This window comes from Cryptotermes secundus, unplaced genomic scaffold, assembly GCF_002891405.2.
Source record: "Cryptotermes secundus unplaced genomic scaffold, Csec_1.0 scaffold568, whole genome shotgun sequence".
NCBI lineage: Eukaryota > Metazoa > Arthropoda > Insecta > Blattodea > Kalotermitidae > Cryptotermes > Cryptotermes secundus.
The window spans coordinates 879,102-903,172 of NW_019725423.1; the positions used below are offsets into that span (position 1 = coordinate 879,102).

At 43.9% G+C, this 24,071-nt stretch overlaps 1 protein-coding gene across 7 annotated transcripts in view; it reads left to right on the forward strand.

Annotated features, from left to right (window-relative positions):
• The window catches only part of LOC111863372 (protein C-ets-1), a 492,047-nt gene extending 467,976 nt beyond the window's left edge, over positions 1-24,071 (forward strand). For 5 of the 7 annotated variants that reach the window (XM_023849636.2, XM_023849633.2, XM_023849640.2 and 2 more), the window contains 5 exons: positions 9,983-10,135; positions 12,143-12,451; positions 19,851-20,099; positions 22,909-23,206; positions 23,506-24,071. In XM_023849636.2, coding sequence (XP_023705404.1) covers positions 9,983-10,135; positions 12,143-12,451; positions 19,851-20,099; positions 22,909-23,206; positions 23,506-23,569 — 1,073 coding nt within the window. In that variant the 3' untranslated portion in view covers positions 23,570-24,071. The remainder of the gene's footprint in view (positions 1-9,982; positions 10,136-12,142; positions 12,452-19,850; positions 20,100-22,908; positions 23,207-23,505) is intronic. The other 2 variants (XM_023849637.2, XM_023849634.2) reach the window with 2 other exon arrangements.

Genomic DNA, 24,071 nt, shown 5'->3' on the forward strand with positions numbered 1-24,071 from the left:
TGCAAGTAAGGACTACTTTTATGAAGTTCAGAATTTCCGTATGTTACAAACTTTTGTTTAAATTAACACAGTTTGCATTCAGGCAGGAAGAATAGCATACTGAGGCTCTTCGTAACTTACAAACTATTTTTTTTTCGATTGCTCTTCCAGCCCATTCAGAGCCCAGACGTCGTATTCAGTTCTCGTTATCATTTTTTTTACAGACGGTAGGACTGCTTGGACGAGTGATCAACCCGTCGCAGGTCCGCTACCTAAACACAGGACAACACAAACACAAAATAAACGCGTACACACATCAAACATCCGTGCCTTGTTTGGAATTCGAACCCACGATCCCAGCACCCGAGCTTGCGAAGACAGTTCATGCCTTACACCGTGCGGCTGCCGTGACTGGCAACTTACAAGCCTACCCTTCATCAAATAATCTATCATATCTGTTAGCATGTGGAGTCGGTATAGCGACGGGCTGCGGGCTAGACGGCCCGGGTTCGATTCTGGGGCCCACACAGCCTCCTATCCAATGGGTACCGGTAGCCCTTTCCCCAGGGGTGAAGCGACAAGAGCTTGAAGCTAACCACTCACCTCCATCTAGTGCCGAATTCAAGAAATGTGGAGCTATACCGCCACCCGCCCGCATGTGACTTCATGGCATAGTGCTTAACTAATTAAGCGCAAGGACAACTTTACTTTTACCTAATGGAATGAGATGGGCTGTACATGTAGATTTAACGCAAGATGGAGATAAGAAATGCATAGACCTAACAGAGCCTTAGGCGGACGATCAGAAGGGAAGACGTCGAGAGATCCAGGCAGTGAGAGTAGGTCTGCCAGTAAATTGCAGTTTCACGCTATACAGCCTGAATACAACATAAAAGAAGACGACGTTTCGGAAACTGGACGTGTTTCCGAAACGTCGTGTTCTTCTGTGTTAGTATCTGTAATACGGGACGATTGACATAGCCCAGAATCCCAGTAATCCCGAGTGGTATGCACCATAATCAGAACTCTAGTGAATCAGTGTCTATAAAATGAACAGGGTGTGAAGCTGTAGACTGGATTTGTCGGCGTGCATGTTCCTCTGATTCTGGAGAGGGCTGCTACAGGCCCGATAGTGCCGGAGCCTCAGTCTCTGAAGCCACGAGTAAAACACCACGCGTTTGTAGCTAGGCGGAGGTGAGTTACAGGTTCAGGCCCAAGAATATGTATTTTATGGGTTCTGGACGGGCCCCATAACCGTTCTGGACACTCACAAAAATTCTTAATCCATACCGGTGGTTGTGGGAGCCGGGATAGCTCAGTCGGTGTAGCGACAACGCTATGGGCTGGACTGTCGAGGAGTCAAGGTTCGATTCCCGGCAGGAGCAAGAAATATCTATCTTATCCATAACGTCCAGACGGGCTCTGGGGTCCATCAACCCTCTTCTACAGTGGGTACCGTTTGGTGGGTGTTTCCCCGGGGGTAAAGCAGCAGAGGCGTGAAGCTGACAACTCACCTCCATCTGGTGCTGAGGTCAAGAATGGTGGAGCTATACCTCGACTCCCCGTGCGTCTTTTTGGCATAATGCCTGTTTAATTAACCCCAGAGATAATTTTACCTTTAGTTACCGGGGTTCGGAATGAACGAGTTACCTCCAGTTGAGGCTGGCGGAACTGTGCCTCCATTTCCTCATACGTCTTCATGGCGTGGTGCGTAAGGACAGTTTTGCCGGCAGTCTGGTCCCAGTCTCCATTTCACTGACTGAGGTCCTCTGGCTCAGAATAGTGCTGTACGAAACGAACTTATTAAAAATTATTATTATTATTGTTACCCAATAATTTGCCTGGATTTTGAAATATTGCGACTTGTCCGCTTAAAGTTTAACCAGAAGAGACGTCCGTTACTAGGTTACTCCACAGAAAATGCCACGTAAGAGTAGCAACAGTTACTCACGCAATAGGACTGTCGGAAGCGGTGTTCTCTGTGCGGTCCGCCTTAGCGGCTAAAGTGTCCCAGTTTCCTATTGGGTTCATCGCGAGTGTGAGCGGGGAGTCTGCAGGCTCTGTTGTGAGACAGTCGCCGCTGGTGGAGGCTCGAGCGGCGGAGGAGCCCTCGTTGCTCTAAGCCGTTGCGTAGCAACGCCGAGTTGAGAAAGCGCGTATGATCTGTATGTCCTCCCGTCTCTCTTTCTGTGTAACATAGTAATTAATTGCGATAAAGGCTTATGGCTTCCCGATGTATATAATAGATTATTTTATTTTCGTAACGTTCGATAAAGAAACATTGATTTTATAAGGTGAAGTGTAACCCGTATATGAAAGTTAAGAATTATGTTTATGCTTTAGTTTATGATAAGTATGTTCCACGAGGTAATGTAGGCTACTGACGTAGATTTTTTATTATAATGAAATCTTGAGTTCTGCAACTTCTCGAGTAAAATCTCGAAAAATGTGAGATCTCAGTGAAAATGTGTTGGTTCTAACAGAATCTGGTAAGAGAAGGTTTAGACTTATTTGGTTATTCAGTTCAGTTCTTATTGGTTTATTTACAATTGTACTTGGCAGCCTAGAAGTGATCATGAGCAAAGGGACACGAAACAGACACATGCACAAACAGAAGACAAAACAAAACAACCTGTATCAGACAGGAAATATGGAAATGAAATCAGTGCACCAACGGCAATCATTATTCAGTTCAGTAAAAGCTTAACTGCCGGTCACGGTAGCCAAGCGGTCTAAAGCATGCACTGTCTTCGCTCGCTCGGAAGCCGGGATCGTGGGTTCGAATCCCACTCAGGGCATGGATGTTTGTGTGCTTTTTTTTTGTGTTTGTCTACAGGTAGAGGCCTTGCGACGAGCTGATAACTCGCCCAAGGAGTCCTACCGAATGTGTAAGATCTAGAAAAACCGAAGTGAACGGAGAAGTTCATGGAGGTAGGTCTAGCCCCACTGGGGCTGTAGTGCCAAGAAAAAAAAACTTAACTAATTAAACACTACGCCATGAAGGCGTATGGGGGAATGGATGTAAAGATCCACATATGTAGTTCAGTTCATTTATTTACGTGCTGACTCAACAACGCAAATGTTGGAGGTGTAACCATTCAGGATATATATATATATAAGATTCGAGTTTCTACTCATCGCTCTCAGAAAATGTGTACCGAAATGAAGGCCTGAACCCGTAGGTCTGTGGGTGCAGTGTCACTGTCAGGCGACAGGCGTTTTTGGAATGGACTGTTGTAGCAGAATTCACTCACACCAGCAGTTACTGCGTTTCATTTGAAGGATAATAGATTTCCTTTCGTAAGCGAATGCTATTATAATTCAGTTGTAAACATATCGGTCGTGGAATGTGACGAGGGCCATTTGTTCCAGTGCAGAGCAGGAGGCTGAGAGGGCGTGGAACCCCCCACCCCCTTATAATCTGTGGCTGTCCAGTAGAGCGGAGAATAGCTGTGATTGGCCGACTTGTCTAAAGAGGAGGCTCCACAGTCTACCAATCATGGGAGTTCATCCCACTCAGAAGGATGACGTTCACAGATTGTGCAATAGCCGTATATTATTGTTGTTATTGCTCTCGCTTTTGTGAGGAGTGTACAGTATAGCAATCCGCCTGTTCAATAGCTGCAGCTGGATCTATACTCCACAAGACTCTGAACACGGAAACAAAGAAACAGAGCCTAAGTAGCTAACCTTCAGCTTAACTGACATTCTGGAAGTGACTTACTCTTGCGCAACTAGACAGTATGCCCAAAGGAGAAGCTTGAAGAGCATTCTCAGCTCGAGGAATTCGCACTACGACTTAGTTCAGAATCTGGTAGGATTATCCTTTCCGGTATCTGAAACCTGAACGTCAAAATCTAGGTCTGGTTAGAGCTCATTGTACCGTGCAAGTTCATTATACCAGTTTTGTATACTGTGTGTGCCGATTGGTTGAGGCACCATGCTACAAGCTGGAAGGTCGCGGGTTCGATTCCCTATGAGGTCTTTTTTTTTTCAGTTTACCAGATATTTGAGCAGCAATATGACCCCCCAGGTTCCACAAAATGCGCGGAATGCCCTCACCATCCAACGGACTGTTGCCTTGTTAGAATGGCCAAGTGTCTGCTGGTTGCCGCACAGCTGCTTAACTGCGTCCGTATCTCTGTTGTCGGAGCTTTGTACATAAGAATAATATCAGGCGTCCGCGATTTGCGTGACTAATTATAATGGCTTCTGGATTAGATGACACTCACAAGTCATAACTACAAATAATTATAACACTTTATAAACATTACTGTAACTACAGCACACAAAGTCTTACGTCGGCTTGTTAGTCGTTGCTTGATATCTAGCTCATTTGGTTAACACTTCACAGTTGAATTGACTATTGAACTGCCTACGTAAGAATCTTTTGATTCACAATGAGCTCTCTTTTATAACTTCAAGAGAACCGAATGCAGGCCACCGCACCGAACCCTTCGTCTTTTGGTCTCTTCTGTCCGTTGCAGCGGAAACGCTTGGGCACTCGTCAGCGTAGTTGTTGGAGGCACTGTGGTACACGGCGGAAGGTCGCGGGTTCGAATCCCGATGAGGTGATTTTTTTTTTCCAGTTGACCTAATCCCTCGAGCCACACTATGACCTTGAGGTCGACTCAGCCTCTGACAGAAATGAGTACCAGGAATCTTCCTGGGGCGTGAAGAACGACTGGTGTGTAAGCCTGACAACCTTACCGCCATCTGTGAACCGATTGTCTAAAGAAAACACGGAACCTCGACTTCTCACAGTCCTATGGGCCTTCACGGCCTGTCACAGGGATAACTTTACCTTTTTATTTTTTTTAATATTGATTTCTGAGCTAATCTCAGATGGTCTCTTCACATAAGTAGACCTAAGGTGTTTCAAACCAGATTTGTTTGTGATTAGTTCTGAAGATGAACTACAGTTTATACTAATCTGATGCTGTTTAGCAGGCCTATAAATTCTCTCACGATAACTGAAATCCGTTTCTTCACAGCCCCCCCCCCGCGTTCCCCTGTCTGTCAGGTGTATTGCGCGAACCGCGTTTCCTCGCGACCGGTAGATTTTATCTCTGTCAATACGAGCTTTCCAATATTGACTAGCTACATTCCAGCTTTTGTGTACTGGCAGGCCTCGTTTCCTTGTAATCTGTAGGCCTACATTGTTACTGGCTCTCGGTATGTATGTGTTAATGCGCTCTCATTCGCAAACATTTGTAACATAGTAAATTGAAAACGTATTCTTTTTGTAAGCTGTTAGGAGTTGTTAAATAAAGACGGTTAAAATGTAGTACGTGTAGGGGAGACTCGTTTGTTTGATGTGAGCCCTTGGGCGGTCTTGACATAGGCACTGCAATAAATGTCTTAATTTAAAACGTTAAAGGTAACGGAAGATCATGACTTAGGTCTCTGTGTCTGAATAGGTCGCCAAGAAGGTGTTGGCTTACAGGAGTGACTTGAGGAAAACCTATAGAAAAGTATTCGCCTTTCCATTCAGTAAAAGCAGCAGTCGATATGTTTGCTGCACCGTGTACGTGAAGTTTGTAGGGTAAGTTCGGGTGATTTTGACCACAAAAATTTGGACGTTATCTCCATGCATTTGTTGGCAATGTTTTTTCTGTTGTGGTTCGTAAGATTTTCGCCCTCCTTTCCAGGCCTTAACGTGAGTGTCGTATGGGATTTCGCTCTGATGCCCTGCAGTATTGCGTTCTTGACGAAATTGAATCCGTGAACAATGAGTAGACGGATTTTTAAAATGTCATCTAATACGACGAAGTTCATCCTACGCAATTTTAGAGCCCCGTGTTTTCTGTTATTGCTGTTGGGGTGGGACTAAGTCCCTTGTACTGCGGACACTTCTGGCCTAGTGTACCAGTCCCAGATGTTAGGTGAGGGTGATTGTGGAGCAATTGGTGGAATGAAAATTGGCAGGGGAAACCGAAGTACTCGGAGAAAACCTGCCCCAGCGCCACTTTGGCAACCAGAAATCCCACTTGACCAGACCCGGGATCGAACCCGGGCCGCCTCGGTGGGAAGCCAGCGACTAACCGCTTGAGCTATGGCGCGGCCTGGACCTCCGTGGTTAGTCACAGTAGTCCTACTTCACTTGCGCATGCGCTCACAGGCCTGTAGAGAATGCAGAATTGTGTGAGCTTCCTACAGACTGCAGCAATATCATACTTCTGTACTAGCGTCAGAACCCTGTGTGGGTTTTGGGCTCCTCCATGGTTTCCTCGCAGTAACTTTTCCCGGGGGGATGGGTCGTTAGCCCCACGCCAAGGACTACACTTCGCGTGGTCCTACCAGGAGCTTACGCGCCCGCCAGCTTAGCTCTCCATGTCAGTAGGAAAGGCAAACAATATCATTGTTGGATGGCATTTACATCCCATACAAATGCTCTTACGTGCATGGGTACGGCCAAGACTGTTAACCACGGGGAGGTGGTGGCTAGAAAATGTTCCAGAAAGAAGGAAAATAGGCCATTCATTAACCGATCGCCCTAGAATATTCAGGATAGAAGGTAAAAGGTAAAAAGGTAAAGGTATACCCGTAGCAGGCCGTCAAGGCCCGAAGGGTTGTGAGACGTCGAGGCTCCCACATTTTGTCTAGTCCAGGGGTCTCCAAACTTTTCGAACCGCAGGCTACATTAGGTATTTCAGCACTTTCAACGGGCCGGATAAAATGAGAAATTAATAACTCTAGGTATATGAGTTTTATTGAAAGCACAGAATTTCATAAACTAAATACAAAGTACGTGAGAATAAATTATCGTATATTAATGACAACAGATAGTGGTAGCAAATGCTCATATTTTAATCACAAATTATAATAAAACAATTAATGTGAATGATGGAACTCTTTTTGCATTCTTAAAATCTGATTAAATTGAAATTTTGAAACAATCTAATTTCCTGAGAACTGGAATCCAAATCAGCAAGTTGCTTCCGAAATTGTTCTTTCAAATCTAAAATGACTAAATTTGCAAACGAGGAAGGAAATTCTGCTTCACCCTTTTTATGCAACTCCGCACAGTATAGCATATGAACAAAGTTACAATTTTTCACTTCCCTTTCCAGAAGTATCAACTTTGCTGTGAATGCCTTGATAAGTGCAAATAAATTACAGACCAAGTTATTTTCACCCTGCAACTTTAAATTCAAATGGTTCATATGGTTCACCAGATCAGCAAAACTGCTAATTTCCAGAGCCACTTGGCATCTGATAAAAGTGGTTCGTGATGGTTTTTCTCTGTAAGAAATATATCAGTTTCATTCCTGAGCTGAAAGAAACGCGAAAGAACCTTTCCACAGCTAAGCCATCAACTGCAGTATAATATGCCAGGTCAATAAGCTCGGAATCACATTTACCAGTACTCATTGGAAAATTAGTTCAATTGGCGCATTTCTGCAGAATTCTGTCGCGGGCCGTAGTTTGGAGACCCTTGGTCTAGACAGTCGGCTCATAGATGGTGGTAAGGTTGTCAGCTTTATGCGCCGGCCGCCCTTTACCCACCCAAGAAGATTCTTGGTATTAATTTCTGTTAGAGGCTGAGTTGAACCCAGGGCCGCAGTGCGACTGGAAGGATTAGGTAAATTGAAAAATTCCACCTCATCAAGATTCAAACCCGCGACTTTCCTCCTTCTAGCATAGTGCCACAACCAACTACGCTACCGCGTGCCCCCACTCAGGATAGGAGAACATTTTTAAAAATAATTTAAATTGTTATTAATATGTGGTTGTATTTTTCAGTTTTGATTTTTTAAATTTGAGGTGTGGCGAGGTGCCTGCGGGCAGCAGGGGATGGGCCTATAGGCCTATGCAGTTATGGCCTGCACGAGTGAACACATTACTGAGGGAGAAAGGGCAATCTTGTGAACAGGTCTAGTAAGCTAGAGAAAAGAAGTAGCCCCGTTTTAATGCCTTTGTGCGCCTTGCCCTGAGTAGTCGGGCGTTGTACCTATAAGTGCAAGCGTGAGTCACCGATGTCAATGCGCTGGGGGAAGTTGTGTAGGCCTGTGTGCCACCATTCATTGCAAAACGTCGTGTTGCACTCCAACACTTCCCTGGGTTTCTGTTTTATTTTTACCGATTTGGCCTCCATTTGGAAACGTATTTAGAGCACAGCTCGTATACAAGTTGCAGTAACCTTTTGTTGCATATGTACCGCTTTCTGCCCATAAGAATGTAGATTTATGTGTTTCATTCGGTTCCTACAGTAAGTAGCAGTTGTTTACTTAGCCAGCATTCACCGATTGGCTTTTGTAGCGGAGACGTAATGTGTTTCCTGTAAGGTACGAACTGACTCTTTATATAACTCAGTGATTTCAGTCCGCAAGCGAACCATACCGACCGAGCGACTGCCGCTTGTGGGCGAAGTTTAGTGCCAACTTTTCCGGATAGAGGATGTCGCGTGGTAAGCGAAACGAATCCTCACGGCCGTTAATTTCTGTTTTCTAGGTCGGACTCTTTATACGTATATATTGTATCAAAAAACACACTGAAGAAATCCCATGCACAAGTAGGGTCGAATACCTCCACCGTAGCCCTGAGGGTCGTTGGAGGCGACGATAATGGAAGTCTCGAATCTGAGACAGTAAAATATGTTCGCGAGTCCCAAGGGACTCGGACCAGAGAATAACTGCGCTGGCGAGGGCCAGCAGAAATTGTAAACGACCCGTCCTCTCGTCAGAGAGAGCTCCCAAAATCAGCAAACCCGCAACTGTCCGACAGTAATAAAAATCTGGTCGTAAACCCCAGATAGATGCTTTATTCCAAGACAGACTGGTCGATGACCATCGGTCGTAACACAAGACTCGACTCGACATTGAGGAAAGGAACACAGATAAATGCAAGTCAGTTTGGCTTTCGGTCAGATCGCAGCACAGCACTTCAATGTATGAGACTGGGGGATCACGTCACCCTAAACTTCAATATGTCGACGGCTCCTGTGTTCATTTAGAAGCCTTCGGCACAACTTGGCAATCTGGTCTACTATATAAATTGTCAGAATTAGAATTTTTGAAAAATCTCATTAATCTAACTGCTTCTTTTCTCAGTGGCATAAAATGTAAGGTCTTGGTAGAAGGCAAATTTTCTACGCCAAGAAAAACAGTGACAGAACAAACATAGGCGCATAAATTCCTTCCTTCCTTCCTTCCTTTCTTTCTTCCTTCTTGGCATCCCCTCAGCACTACAGCTCAGGGTGAGATTTGGCCTCCTGAACAATCCTCCTCTATTCTTCTCTATTATTTATCTTTCCTCCCCATCCTTTCACTTCCATTTCACGAAGATCATCATGTACATCCTCTAACCATCTCAGCTCATTCGCTGATGTCAATTTCCGGTTTCTGAACAATTTAGTTTTTACGGAGTGAGATTGTTAGCCTCACGCCCAACCCCCAACCTGGAGGACCATGGTGTCCCTCTTCGTCTGGCTCCTAGCCCTTGACATGTCCGGCATGGGTGACCCTAGCACTAGCTACGCTACCGCCGCCATAGCTGTCACGGTCTCAGGAGCGCTCAAACTCCACCACCACGATAAGGTGGAGACACCATTGGTTGGGGATAACTTACAACTACAGATAGAAAACGTAACCCATCTTCCTGTTGACGCTGCTCGTCGCACGAACTGTTCAAAGAAAAACATCCACGTTTTTCAGTTTGCTATAGGCACGCTTATCCTCCTGTTTACATCTGTCAGATGTATATTGTTTAGCTCAGATGTCATTAGCCAGTTCGGGAATAAATTTCGTTTAACACCGTTCCTCTGTAAAGTAACGTCGTACCGAGCAGTCAAGGCAGCCTAAGATTGAATAATTTAGTTTACTTCGCTTAGATAAGCTGTATACATGAGCGGGGTCTACAAAAACGCAGATACAGACAGCCTCGTGCTCTAGAAACAGCTCTGTCGGTCGAGTCTTGTCAGCGGTACCTCATGTACTGAAAGAACTGAAGAGAAGTGGCGGTTATTGTTACTAGTCATATGATGACTCTTGTTTCGTTGCAGCAGGCTACAGCCACCTGCGGAGTCCCGCAGTGTGCGGCACGACGCGAGACGCCGCGGCGGATTGCGGCCGTGATGAGGCGTCACCTCCTCCCGCTGCCCCACCTTCGTCAGGCTTCATTCACCTCCGGAGCCCCGTCTACCAGCTCAAAGAAGGTAAGGTCCTGATTGTTAGTTCTAGAGAGAGGAACCCTTGTCTAGAATGGGAACCTGTCATATCTGTCCCTCTTCCTTTTCCAGAGAACATTGACGGCATACGTCATCATCATCATAACTAGGATCATAATTTTGGACCTTGTCCATGTGCTTCAGTTTATGTCCTCATGGTTATACTATTTTTTTTCCTTGGCACTACAGCCCCAGTGGGCCTAGGCCTATCTCCACGAACTTCTCCGTTCACTTCGGTTTTTCTAGATCTTACACGTTCGGTAGGACTCCTTGGGCGGGTGATCAGCTCGTCGCAAGGCCTCCGCCTGTACATAAACACAGAAAAGCACGCGCACACACAAACTAAACATCCATGCCCTGAGTGGGATTCGAACCCAAGATCCCGGTTTCCAAGCGAGCGAAGACAGTACATGCCTTAGACCGCTCGGCTACCGTGACCGGCCATGGTTATACTTAGTAACCAAGAAATAAGCTTGTAGAGCCGGACCTGTCGGTTCGTTCGCAGCCTGTAACCCTATTTTGACGGGTTGAATCGGCAGTGATCTATCACATGCGCCGAGAACAGCCACCCTGCTCTATGCACCTTATACATCAGCACACCAAATATTGCTGTTCAGATGTTAATCATAAAGTGAAGATCCGGGTGGGCTAACCTGATTATCGTAAATTCACTCGCCGTATTTGTGATGAAAGTGACTTAATTAGGCTAATATCTAGCTTTACCCGTTTTATCGTTTTGAAATCTGCGCAGTTTCTGTCGCCGCGCACATATTTGCATAACCGCCATCTTGGTGTATCTCTTTCAAGAAATTAAAAAAAAATGTAGCATATAGGCCTAGGTAGGTTCAGGTAGGATCGCATGAACGTCATTAATTTTCTTTGGCAGTCGTACTTACATGGACCACCTCTGTGGTCTAGTGGTCAGAGTTCTTGGCTACAGATCCAGAGGTCCCGGGTTCGGTTCCCGGCGCTACCAGATTTTCTGAGAAGTAGTGGGTCTGGAACGGGGTCCACTCAGCCTCGTGAGAATAATTGAGGAGCTACTTGAATGGAGAAGTAGAGGCTCCAGTCTGGAAAACCGAAATTAACGGCCGTGGGGATTCGTTGCGCTGATCACGCGACACCCTCTACCCGCTAAAGTTGGCACTAACTTCGCCAAAAAGCGGCGGTCGCCCGGTCGGTATAGTTCGCTTGCGGACTAAAAAAAAACACGGGAGTTTTTTGTTTTGTTTGGTAGTCGTCCTTACATGTTCCATACCCTGTTCTCGTTTGAACGAAGATGATAAAAATTAATCTGCTCTTGTCTCAGCAACGTCTCCATCTGTTCACGTACAAGGAGCACGAAGACTGTCCATTACACAGAATTTTTGCATACTTAATTGTTTATAACTCGATGGAGGAAATAGTGCTTATTTATATGAGCCTATTTTTTGGAAATGTTAGCCCTGCTTTATAGTTGCGACGTGGATAATATTTGAAAAATCTAGCTATATCTTTAGCAGTAACGTCGAGTAAAATACCTGAAATTGGAACATGCGCTAATATAGGCTAATGAGCCGGAGTAGCGTAGTCGATATAGCGGCTCGCTATGGGCTGAACGACCAAGGGGTTGGAGTTCGAGTCCCGGTAGGGTCAAGAATTTTCACTTCTCCAATCGTCCAGACCTGCTCTGGGGTCCACCCAACCTCCTCTACAATGGTTACAGGGGGCTCTTTCCCATGGGTAAAGCAGCCGGACGTGAAGCTGACCACTCACCTACAACTAGTGCCGAGGTCAAGAAAATGTGGATCTATACATCCACTCCCCTATACGTCTTCATGGCGTAGTGCTTAATTAGTTAAGCACAGGGACAACTTTACCTTTTCCTTACTCATGTAGGCTAATGCAAAGTCATTTTTTTCGAGAATTGTATTTGGGCGGGAGGGGATAGTCTGCGTCAGAGACATGATCTACCCCTGGGAAGCACTCGCTACACACGTGAAAGTAACTTTGCAGGTGGCTACAATCAACTGGGGGACGCCACTATGCAGCAGCTGGGTGGCGGCGGCAGTGACCTGGCGAGCGGGTCAGCGGGGAGCGACGACCCACCATCTGCCGGTGGTGCAGTGAGCTACAGTACCGTGACGCCACAGCACCAGGGGCAGCACTACGAGCCTCCAGATCACGAGTACCACTCTCTGGATAGTGGCAATCACCACCCAAACCCATACATCGACAGCTCTCCAGAGTTTTATTCGGCGCCACCTCCGTCTTCGCTCTTGGACACCAAGTATCAAGCGCATTACGTCAAGAGCTACCCGCGCGGTGAGTAAACTGCTGATTAGACTTCCAGAGAAGTCGTTACAGCTAAGAAATTACTGTTCTTGTGAACAGGAGCTCACCGCTGTTCCATATCCTTAGTCAGGTAAATGCAGTCCATACTCACACGCAGTTTTTTTTTTCAGCTCCGTTTCAGTAATATAACGGATCCCGTTGCCAAGCAATAGCCCTCTAAACACTGTCTCTTGACGCGCAGGCGTCGAAACTCCAGGAAGACCTAGTAACCTACAGGACGTCACTATAAATAATTGTTATACTACTGCTGATTTACGCAATTTACAATTACTCCACACTAATCTTCTCAGTCTAGTTCCACTAGTCTTCACTGTCCGTTTCCCGGCAACGGATTTATAACGTAGGAACTATAAAAGTCTCGTTAAATCACACACTCCCAATACAACTGCACTACAGCACACACAGAGACTTCAAGTCACCGTTACATCTTCACAGGCTCTTGTACTCTGTTGTACTCCTAGTTTCAATTCGCTCTGAACTTACAGCTCACGGCTGTCGTTATATTGCCGCGGAACGGACGTGGACGTACAGTAAACACATATCGCGTGATCCCCATCCAGCCAGTCTTTTGGCCTGTCGGTCGGATCTACAGAAAACACGTCTTCCTCTATTGTTGCGTGTTGGACCGTGTTTACCGAGCTGTTGCCTGGCAACGCGTTGATCAAATCCATTACAGTATTATCTCCCAGTTTGTACCTAGGTCTTACAAACGGCCCCTTCCCTTCAGGACGTCTGACAAAAAAATTTGTAGATATCTCATATGTCCCGTCCATCTGCCGTTTCAGGTTCCATACAACGCAGGCAGTTTATTGAATGCCTCAGCAAGTTTTAGCTTACCAAGAAAGACTGTTGTATGGATGTGGCATGTTAAAGGTGGGGTTGCTGTAATTAAGAAAATATGTCAAAAGCAAAGTTGTGTCTATGCCTAAACACCACGCCATGAAGGCGCCGAAGGTTAATTGATTTCACATTCTAATCTGGTTTACTGCCGGTCACGGTAGCCGAGCGGTCCAAGGCATGCACTGTGTTCGCTCGCTCGGAAGCCGGGATCGTGGGTTCGAATCCCACTCAGGGCATGGATGTTTGTGTGCGTTTTTCTGTGTTTGTCTACAGGTAGAGGCCTTGCGACGAGCTGATCACTCGCCCAAGGAGTCCTACCGTATGTGTAAGATCTAGTAAACCGAAGTGAAACGGAGAGTTTCATGGATGTAGGCCTAGGCCCAAATGAGGGCTGTAGCGCCAATGAAAAAAAAAAGTTTTGATACTAATTACAGCCCACTTTATGGAAACCCCATATTTTATTGCAAGTAATATGTTCCTGGACATTATTCATTGTGCTGGTTCTTTTCTAAAACACTGTCCTGTGTCTACGAATATTTAAAAACAGGACAGTGAATAATGTCCAGAAACATGATACTTGCATTGATGTACTGTCATCACAAATTTGTGGATGTTAACTATATTTTTGTGTGTAATGAAATGTGATTGCTTTGAGTAATGCGCGGATCATTGATAGACTTGCGGCCCGAGTGGCAGCTCTCTGTTTTGCCCTTGATGGCCATGAACATGTCTATTGTAATTCACTCCGATAATGAGAGTTGTCGACCTCAGTGCTGTCGAAGTAAGGCGCTATCATCTAGCAGCCCGTCATACGGTTACTGGAAGAATGGCTCGTTTCCTTTAGATGTTCTAATCCAGGGACCACAAACCGTTTTAAGACTGCATGCCAGAAATTAAGAAGATGAAATCTTGCTCTAAATTTGTGTGCCAACACCCTTAATAAGCTTTTAAAAGTGTTATGTCTGTGACATGCCGGTCACGGTAGCTGAGCGGTCTAGGCATGTATTGTCTTCGCTCGCTCGGAAGCCGGGATCGTGGGTTCGAATCCCACACGAGGCATGGATGTTTAATGTGTGTATGCGTTTATTCTGTGTTTGTGTTGTACTGTATTTAGGTAGAGGCCTTGCGACGAGCTGATGACCCGTCCAAGGAGTCCTACCGTCTGTAAAAAGGATCAGTGAAACTGAGAAATAAGTTTTAAGCCCCAAAGTGGGAGCGAGAGGAAGGGAAAAATCTCTTATGATATCGAAATGTATTTCCAAAAATTATTTATAAAGTTAGTACGAAAGTTGCTGTTAATGTTCTTATGTAGGGCGTGTGATTGATTTCCTACAAGTCACAATTCGCAGTGGGCTCTTGTGGACATTGCAAAAATCTTCGTTTTCCATAAGGGCGAGGGACATGTTTTTACCAGCTAAACGGCAATTAGCTCCTATAGGCGGACTGTTGAGATAATCTTCAAGCCCAGGCTAGTGAGCAGACGCCATAGAAAACTTATGTTAGACTGAGAAGCCACGTCAATATGTGCGTTAGAGATATTTAGAAGTATAAGCGCACGTAGTGGAACCAATTCAACTCCGTGGCCTGTAGTCCGCAAGCGAATTATACCGACAGAGCGACCGCCGCTTGTTGGCGAAGCTAGTGCCAACTTTAGCGGATATAGGGTGTCGCGTGGTCAGTTCAATGGATCCCCACTACTATCTCCTTGAAATAGCTCTTCAGTTATCCTCAGACCCACTACTTCTCAGAAAATCTGGCAGCACCAGGAATCGAACCCGGGACCTCTGGATCTGTAGCCAGGAACTCTGACCACTAGACCACAGAGGCTGTCATATTCGAACCAATTACATTCTTTATTTCCAATTAAAAAATTCAAGCACGACATGTGTAAAGCTGTTTTGAAAAGATAATGAAAGTATACTAACTTAAATTTCAGTGTTCCGTACGTGGCCTGCTTTCAGAAGTTAGCGAAAAACTGTCTCGTACACGTTCATGTTTCTCGCTGTGCCGTTGCGTAGCTGACAAGACCCGCGCGGTGTGTACCTGTGCAGCCCTGGAAAATACAATTACTGCTGAACAGTTCCCACGGTCATCAGAACGTCTTGCTAGTTTCAGAGCCGTGGCATCTATTTGCGTGCATTCAGTGCCCGCATGACTTAATGACTTCTGACCTCGAGAAGTATAATGTGATAGTGCAAAGCAGAGTACACTACGAAGCAATGAAAATGGTGTGCGAGTATTCTGTCAGCTTAATGCCTTCTTGCTGTTCGGAAGGGCATGCATCTGTAATTCAACTGTCTCTTGTGATTGATCGTTCTTTATGCTAGATTTAATTGCTGCTTCATGCCTCCTTGTTTGCTTGCTGGGCGTACCGTTCGAACCTGAAGATGGAGGCAATACGTTTCTGCTGAACGTCGGTAAACTTCTGACGTCATATCACACAAGATAATATTTTGGAACTAAAACAGTAACTTCTGGTAAAGATTTATAGATTTATTTGTTCGACCGCACATGTGTATTTTTGTATTTATTTGTGGATGCTGCCGGTGATTCACGCTGTAGGTCTGTAGCCTCGAGCGACTTAATGATAATAATGAGATGGATAGATGTTCGAGGAAGCGGGACTTGCATGATCTAAGGCATTCCGCTGTCATTTTCCTGGAGAGAGAATCTGTTATGGTAGTGGGTGACCCCGCTTATATTCGAAGTGCCGGGATAGCTCAGTCGATATAGCGACGGACTACGGGCCGGACGGCAGGGGAGGAAATTTTCTCTTCTGAACACCGTCCAGACCGGCCCTTGAGCGGCTCTTTCCCAGGGGCTGAAGCGGCTGGGGCGTGAAGCTGACCACTCATCTCCCTCTAGTGCCGAGGTCAAGAATGGTGGAGCTATATATCATGGCATGATGCTTAATTAATTAAGTACTGAAGTGAAACGAAGTGTTTCACTTCAGTTTCCTAATCTAAGATAGTCGGTAGGACTCCTTGGACGGGGGAACAGCTCGTCACAAGGCTTCTACCTAACATATATAGCATAAACACAGACAGACATCCATGCCTTGAGTGGAATTCGAACCCACGATCCCAGTGTTCGAGCGGGCGAGGTCATTTCATGCCCTAGACGGCCTAGACCGTGCGACCACCGCGACCGGCTGTGTACCTAATCTTTACCCGGCCGAAATTCATACCGGATGCTTCCCGAGTGCATGTCAGGAGCGTTACTTACTATTTGAGCCAACTTTCTCGTATATTCGTTATCAAACAGCGTTTAGGTGTATATATAATTTCCGTTGTCATTTACATGTGCTGCAGAAGTTAGAGTGCGTGAAGCTCTGTGTCTCCACTTCCCATATTTCTTCAGGGCGAAATGTTTAAGCACAGATGAATCACTTTGTCGACACAGAGCATGCCAACGCCCTTGCATGAAGGCCTTGCTGATCTTCACCAGTTCAGGAATGAGCTCCTTCACTACATACCTGGCCTGCATCACACCAATCGTACATGCTCTCGTGCTTCTTCCAAAGGGGTCAGCCGCGGCTGTCGTGGCTGTCAGTTCTTTGTACGTTTCCACACTCCTTCCATGCAAATCCTAGGATATTACCATAAAATTGGCTACGTCTGATGCCCTTCTCGCACTTTCAATTCATTATTCACAATCTTCTTGTTATTTACCCAGCAAAAATGTGGAGTAATTAATAAATCAGTGATATACTGAGCTTCTCGAACGAGATTGTCATGTTGAACGAGTAATTCACATCGGGCCAGGCGTGGAACAAGTCTTTAACGATGGTTTCATTTGACCTTCGCTTGTAACTATATAAGGTTTATGTGATCATTTGTTTCCGTTCCAGGCCTTGAATTATTTTTAAACACTGATCGTATTTAATATTTTTGTTAAGAAAGAAACATGCGTTGTTGAAAATAACACTAAAGTCGGCCCTCTAGCGGTAGTTTAATTATATCTGCTAGTTCTCCATAATAAGGAACCGGGGTAGCGTAGCATAGCGACTGGCTGGACGGCGGAGGGGTCGGAGTTCGAGTTCCGGTAGGGTCAAAAATTTTCTCTTCTCCAAGTCGTCCAGACCGGCTCTGGGATCCACCCAACCTCCTATCCAGTTGGTACCGGGGATCTTTCCCCGGGGGTAAAGCGGCAGGGGCGTGAAGCTGACCACTCACCTCCAACTAATGCCGAGGTCAAGAGTACGTGGAACTATACATCTACTCCCCATACGCCTTCATGACATACTGGTTAATTCGTTAAGCACAGGGACAACTTTACATTTAGTTATTCATAATAATTTAAACCTGCAAGAGCTTTTGAACATATAACGTAAAACATAAAAATATCCCAGTGATTGAAATTGATCTAAATCGCAAAACCTTGCCCTGATGGCATAAGTCGATGCAGAGCCAAAGTTTCTTATGTTGTGAAGTGAAGACGGCCTCTGTTTCCTGTTTTAATTCTCTCGGTTATGTGGTTTCCAGAAAGTAAACTCTTCTACAAATGTGGTATGAAACAACCTGTATCCAGATTTTTTAAAACCACGATAAGGTGCACAGGGAGTCAGAGGTAGTAGTAAACAGTTCAGAGTGTGATGACTGGTGGTAATCAAGTTTTGCTTCCGATTCTGAAGTTTCATAGATGGTAAAGTATTCATACTTCTCAGTTACGTGTTTCCCTTGCCACAAATTGTCTGCAGCAAGTAATGTGAGGCTTTACCTAAGAATTCATAACACAACAAAACGTCCGTGCGTGAAAGTCGAAAGTGAAAAGTGGCAAAGATAAAGCAAAAATCTTGCTTGGTGCATCCATCTCTCTGACAAATACGCGACTTACATGCAATAGAAACACAGCTTCAGACATCATTGGCTCAGTAGAACCTGCCTCATCAGCTCAGACACTTCACTGATGGAACAAGAATTAAAGTAATTTCTGTTTTTAATGTTTTATTTTACGGAACTGACAGTGTCTAATACTGTAATGTCAAATAGGATGAATTGGAAAGGATTTTGAATGAAGCGATCATGGCAAGATTGAGGTACTGTCCCTCCGTGTGTCAGGAGAGACCGCAGAAAACTAATGAGAACACCAGTTATGATAGCCTGTGTCCCAGCCTCCCAAGGACAAGTTGAGAACGTTACTGCTACACCAGCAACCTCCGTTTAGTTTCTGTATCAGCATCTAGGTGTGGCTGCTGTCTAACTAATTAAGCACTGTGCCTTGATGGCGTATGAGGGTGTGCATGTATGGATCAACGTTTTCTTGACCTCAGCACTCGTTGGAGGTGAGTGGTCAGCTTCACAATCCCGGTACCTATTTTATAGGCTTGGTGGGCCTCAGAGCCAGTCTTGACAACATGTAGAAGAGAAAATTCTGACCCTACCGGGAAACGAACTCCAACTCCTTGGCCCTCCAGCCTGTAGCCAGTCGCTATAACGACTGAGCTATGCTGGTTAGCTGCTGCTGTCATTTTAAACTAATGCTCTGTATTAGTGGTTTTTGGCTTTCCCTGGTTCACATACTGGTGAAACGGCAGTTTCATGTTGTGCACTAGACCATAGTCTACAAATTAAATTATTACAAATACATCTAAATACGCTCATTTAGAAAAAAATAACGCCTTTGTGCAGCATTGAAGGGAAGTCATAACCGAATTGAATATGTCACAGTTAAAAGTTATACTCCGGAGAAAATGAAACAATTTGAGTACTCAGAAATTGATGGTCGCAAATGAAAAACAAATAGGCCTAAGTGTTAAGTGTAACTGAGTTGCCTAAAGAGACTTTGTAGTGTGCCTTGTGTGCAGCATAAAATGTTTAGTTACAGAAAGGAAAAGAAAAGTACACTCATTGTGAATTAATATTTATAGTTTCTGTGGCAAAATAGGCTTAATATAACTCTAGCCTACCGGTCCATAGCCCACCGCTTGTGTAATGCTGCTTGGTGTAACTGTACCTGTGCTTATACACACAGATTGGATAGAGTTGCCTTCCAGCTTCATTATTTTTGGAGTTTGAGACGTGACATGCGACTTACAGGAAGTACTTTGGTTTAGTACCTAAATAATAAACAGTAAACCTACTTTATCATTCGAACATAATAGCTTCCCTGATTTATTGCACAATTTTAATGCCAGTTGTAGACTGTCCAGGGGCTTTTGGTTTACCAACACACCCACCCACCCAACCACATTATCTGTTCAGCAGCAAAGATAAGGTATGAACTGTTTTCCAAACTCTGTAACCGGCAAAGTGCTGGGTGCAGAGGTGAAGGCTCAGGGTTGATGACCAAGGATGTATGAAAATATTCTGCCTGGTCAGGTCTATCTGAACATCTCAGGGGCCGATGATAGATGAGTATGGAGCATTAAAAGCCTGGTAATTAGCAGAGAAATGAATAAGAAACGCAGAGTTAAACCAGCTCTGGTCCCAGTGTTTGCTACATGTTGGTGTGACCATTCAGCTTCTATCTGCAGAGGACTTTCAGATTTTCCTTCCCCATATTTGTTGACCCATGCCTTCTGTTACAGGTCGTTATTCACATCATGATGCCTACAGTGACGCATACAGTTCTCCTTACGACTCTACACCGTTCCAGACTGTTCCAAATAGCACAGCTGAACACTGGGGTTCTGGCCCGGATATGGTGCAAGGAGGTCCACATCCTCACCCTGCCTTCTTGCATTCAGGTCCAGGCAGGGATGCTCTTGGCCATGCGGTGACTCCCAATGGTGACACAAAACCGGTGCTTCAGTCGTCCATGCTTGCCGGGTACTCTGGTAGGTGAAGACTTTTATCAAATTAGTTCTTCTCAGGAAGGTTCATTAACTATAAGTGTTATTAGGCTTATCCATCCAGTTTGCCTCTTTGTAGTTCCAAAGTCTAGAATGCATATTTCATGACCACACCATCTGTAACTTTTATGACACCATGCTTAGGCACAATTACACCTTACTTTACGAGTACATGTTGTGTGAAAAACCTTTAGGCTGTGCAATTTAAAGATGAACTTGGATTTGAAAAATCCAACTTCATAGTAAAATTACCTAAGACAACCTACAAATTCATGTATGGCACTTAGTACTGTTTTGGTTACATGCAGATTACATAGCAGAGATAAGAAATGCATACAGAACAGTGGCAAGGAAATCTGTTTGGAAAACAGTCATTTGGAAGGCAGGGAAGGAAACTGCAAGGAAGATGGGTTCTCAGACTAGCAGTTCAGGATTGTGTAGACACTGCAGTGATGGGCTTCGATGTTGGTAATGTGACTGTATTTGTCAGTTATGTCACAGTTGGCATTCCTTAGTTTGGCATTTGCATCATGGTGCCCAGATCAATTTCATTGCCCTTAATGAGTGTCATAATATTGTATCAGTAGTGATTAGCCTTGTCATAAATGTTGAACTAAATAAACACTATCAGGGCCTGAAGGAGAGACAGCAAGTTGGAGGAAATGAACAAAATAAGAGCTCTGTGAAGGGCTGTTGGTGTATTATTAATACTTTTTTTTTACTTAATAGAAAAATTCTCTCTTGTAATTTAAGGTTGTGTACTTGCACAAAGGAATCATGTTTGCATTTGATCACAGATGAAATAGTACCTGTAAAAGTAAAGTAAAGCTATCCTTGTAACAGGCCCTGAAGGCCCATAGGGTTGTGAGACGTTGAGGATCCCACATTACCTTTTGTTACAGAATTGTTGTACTGTAACTTAGCCAGATATTTCACCAAGTTTTCCAGTTTCCTCTACCAGTCATGATCTAACCAGTGGTCCATGCTTATCTATCATCAACCTTGTAACCAGATCCTGGTACTGTAGGCTTATCTGGGGCCACAGTATGAATCTCACCCCAGTCTAATCAGTAATATTGTAGAGAGATGTCATAAGTGTAACATTTTCCTTCCTCACACCTCCAGGTCTTGACGAGTATGGAATAACCAATGGTAAGCTTACATTGGTGGTTTTAGTTTCTTTAGTGTTGAACGAGTAGTTAATTTGGTCTCTGCTACTTCTGTAATAAGTAATCCTACAATTTTTGTGTTTCTCATTCTTATGTTCATTAGGCTTAATATGTCATAGCACTTGCTATGATTTTTTCCTAATTATTTTCCATCATAACTTTATATTTTACTATGCCATTCCACACCTTCCTGTTGAGCAGACTGGGCTAGTGACAGTACTGTAGAATGGAATTGAAAAAATACCCAGTTTGTATACATGCTATCATGACTGAGATTTCTCATAACTTTTTGTATCTGGGTGAATGTCAAGATAGTTCCTTAAAATCTGCTGTCATTGCTTCTCGCCTACTCCTCTCTTAACTTAACATTTATTATCATAATCTCATGTGATTTGACATTATATAAACTCTGTAACCAAAACTGCATCATTAAGTAATGTACAAATCAGTCTTCCACTTGGTATATGTTAATTTGTAATTCACTTTGTCCATTCCAGTGTGTACATTACAAAATAATAATATGGATCAGATGTTCTGGTTCAGAACTGCGATGTTGGTTTGACAAATGGGGTTTGAAAATCTTACAGGTCTACTGTTTTTCTGGTGAAGAAGGCATGTTTTAATTCTAGTCATGAAGTGCTGTAGTTACACTCTGGAAACAAAAAGTCTGATAAGTAATAGATTATGATCCATATTCAGTTCCAAGTTCTCAGTCATTTTGATGCTCTCATCTTACAGTTGGACTTGTTCCAGAAGAGCCATGGCTGAACCTAGGAATTCTGTATACCATGTTATGCAATGCAAATTGGATACATTTTGGTTGTAGTCCAAGCTGATGTTACTCACTGCTTGATATATTCTAGTGAAAAATGTTATACTATTTAATTTTAGTTTGAATGAGTCTAGTATAATATAATCCATCCTTTACATGAAGTTCAAATTGGACTAGTTTAAATTTCTCAAAACAGCACATTATACAAATAGCTGGCACATGATATAGAATTGGGATCTATAACATTGATGCACATTTAATGAAATGAAAGTAACAGAAATGTACCCTTTTTATTGTAGTATCGAGAGTATTTTCTTCTGGGATGGTTTGGTTTGCTTTGCTTGTGACCTGCTTCTTATTGGTTACTTGCTTGATTAACTTTTAGACCCTGAAGATGGAGGCAGAATGTCCCTCTGAACTTTTCTTGAACTACTCTATGAACAGAGAAGAAAAGTTAAAAAGAACAGAAAATGTTTGTATTCCAATTGAATGCACCTTTCCACCCCTCTATTGGAACAGGAAAGTAGAAACAAATTTCTAAGTTCTCCCCTCCATATATTATTAGGCAGGTTCTCTGGCTTGTTTATAGAGAGTCAAGACTCCCATCATTCTATTTGACAGCTGTAGTTTGTCCTGGACTAAAACCAGAGCTTATATTCAACTCAGAATCTTAAAATAAATAGCAAGCAAGTGTGTCTAGGGACTCTGATAAAATCTGTCCCAATTTTGAACATATTTTCAGTTTACTCAGACAGCTAATAAGTATTTATGTATTCCTGTTTACACTGAAATATTATTTCTTCCCTTTAACATGTATTATTATAATAAGCGACGTGAATATTAATTCGAGCAGGTGGTGGGCCGTGTTTCACAGGGTCGGGCCCAATTCAGCTCTGGCAATTCCTGCTGGAGCTACTCACAGACAAATCATGCCAGGGTTTCATCTCTTGGACGGGTGATGGCTGGGAATTCAAACTGACAGATCCTGATGAGGTTGCACGCCGATGGGGGATTCGCAAGAATAAGCCCAAAATGAACTATGAGAAATTGAGCCGTGGACTGAGATACTACTATGACAAGAACATCATCCACAAGACAGCAGGAAAACGCTATGTGTATCGTTTTGTATGTGACCTCCAAAGTTTGATGGGGTGAGTATTTCAGCAACAGTACTTTTCATGTATTTCAGTATCACTTGTATATTTCATGATTCATTCTGCATCATATAGCATTCATTTTGTTGATAATGGTCAAATGAGCTATCTAACAGTGATATAAATTGTCAAAATAGAAATGTGAATGAACATATCTGTCTGGCTCTATGCACTTGAAGCAACTAGCAGCACCTTACATGAAAATCTAATTTTGGAAGATCGTATCATGGGCACCAGAAAGGCATTACAGCAAGACTACAATGTTCTTCACTTGGCAACACCTTGGCATGTTTCAGGTTAACTCCAGAAGAACTTCATGCAATGGTGGACTTGAAGCCAGAGAAGAAGGATGATGACTGAAAAGACTGTCCTAATTTGCTGCCACATGATTGTAACACCTTTCAGACTCAACCAACTTAACAGCTGCTACAATCCTCTAGACTCGTTGCTTAGTAGCTGTGGTAAGGCTCAACACAGGTTGCCAGACAAGTCTGGACCTAACAATCTATACATAAACAGTAACCAGTCACATTGTCTTGTCTGTGCAGACTGGGATTTCTAAATTTCAGTTACAAAAAATACAATAAATCAGCACTTGACCAAAACAAAGTGTTATGCCTCATACTTGTGTTACAGAGGTATGGGGTTAGTCACGAAATCATTTTATTTCAAACAAGTCATCCTCTGCACATGGATATGTGTTGTAGGATTCTTTACAAGTGATAAATGACTGACAGGTCGACAGTTTAAAATGCTCTCTGTTGAAACATTTGGAAGAAAAAGCGTCCTTCCAGTAACCAAGCTTGTACGTTAAGTCTTGGTCGTGGATACCAGTTTCATTCATGCTCTTGGTTTTGTTTTT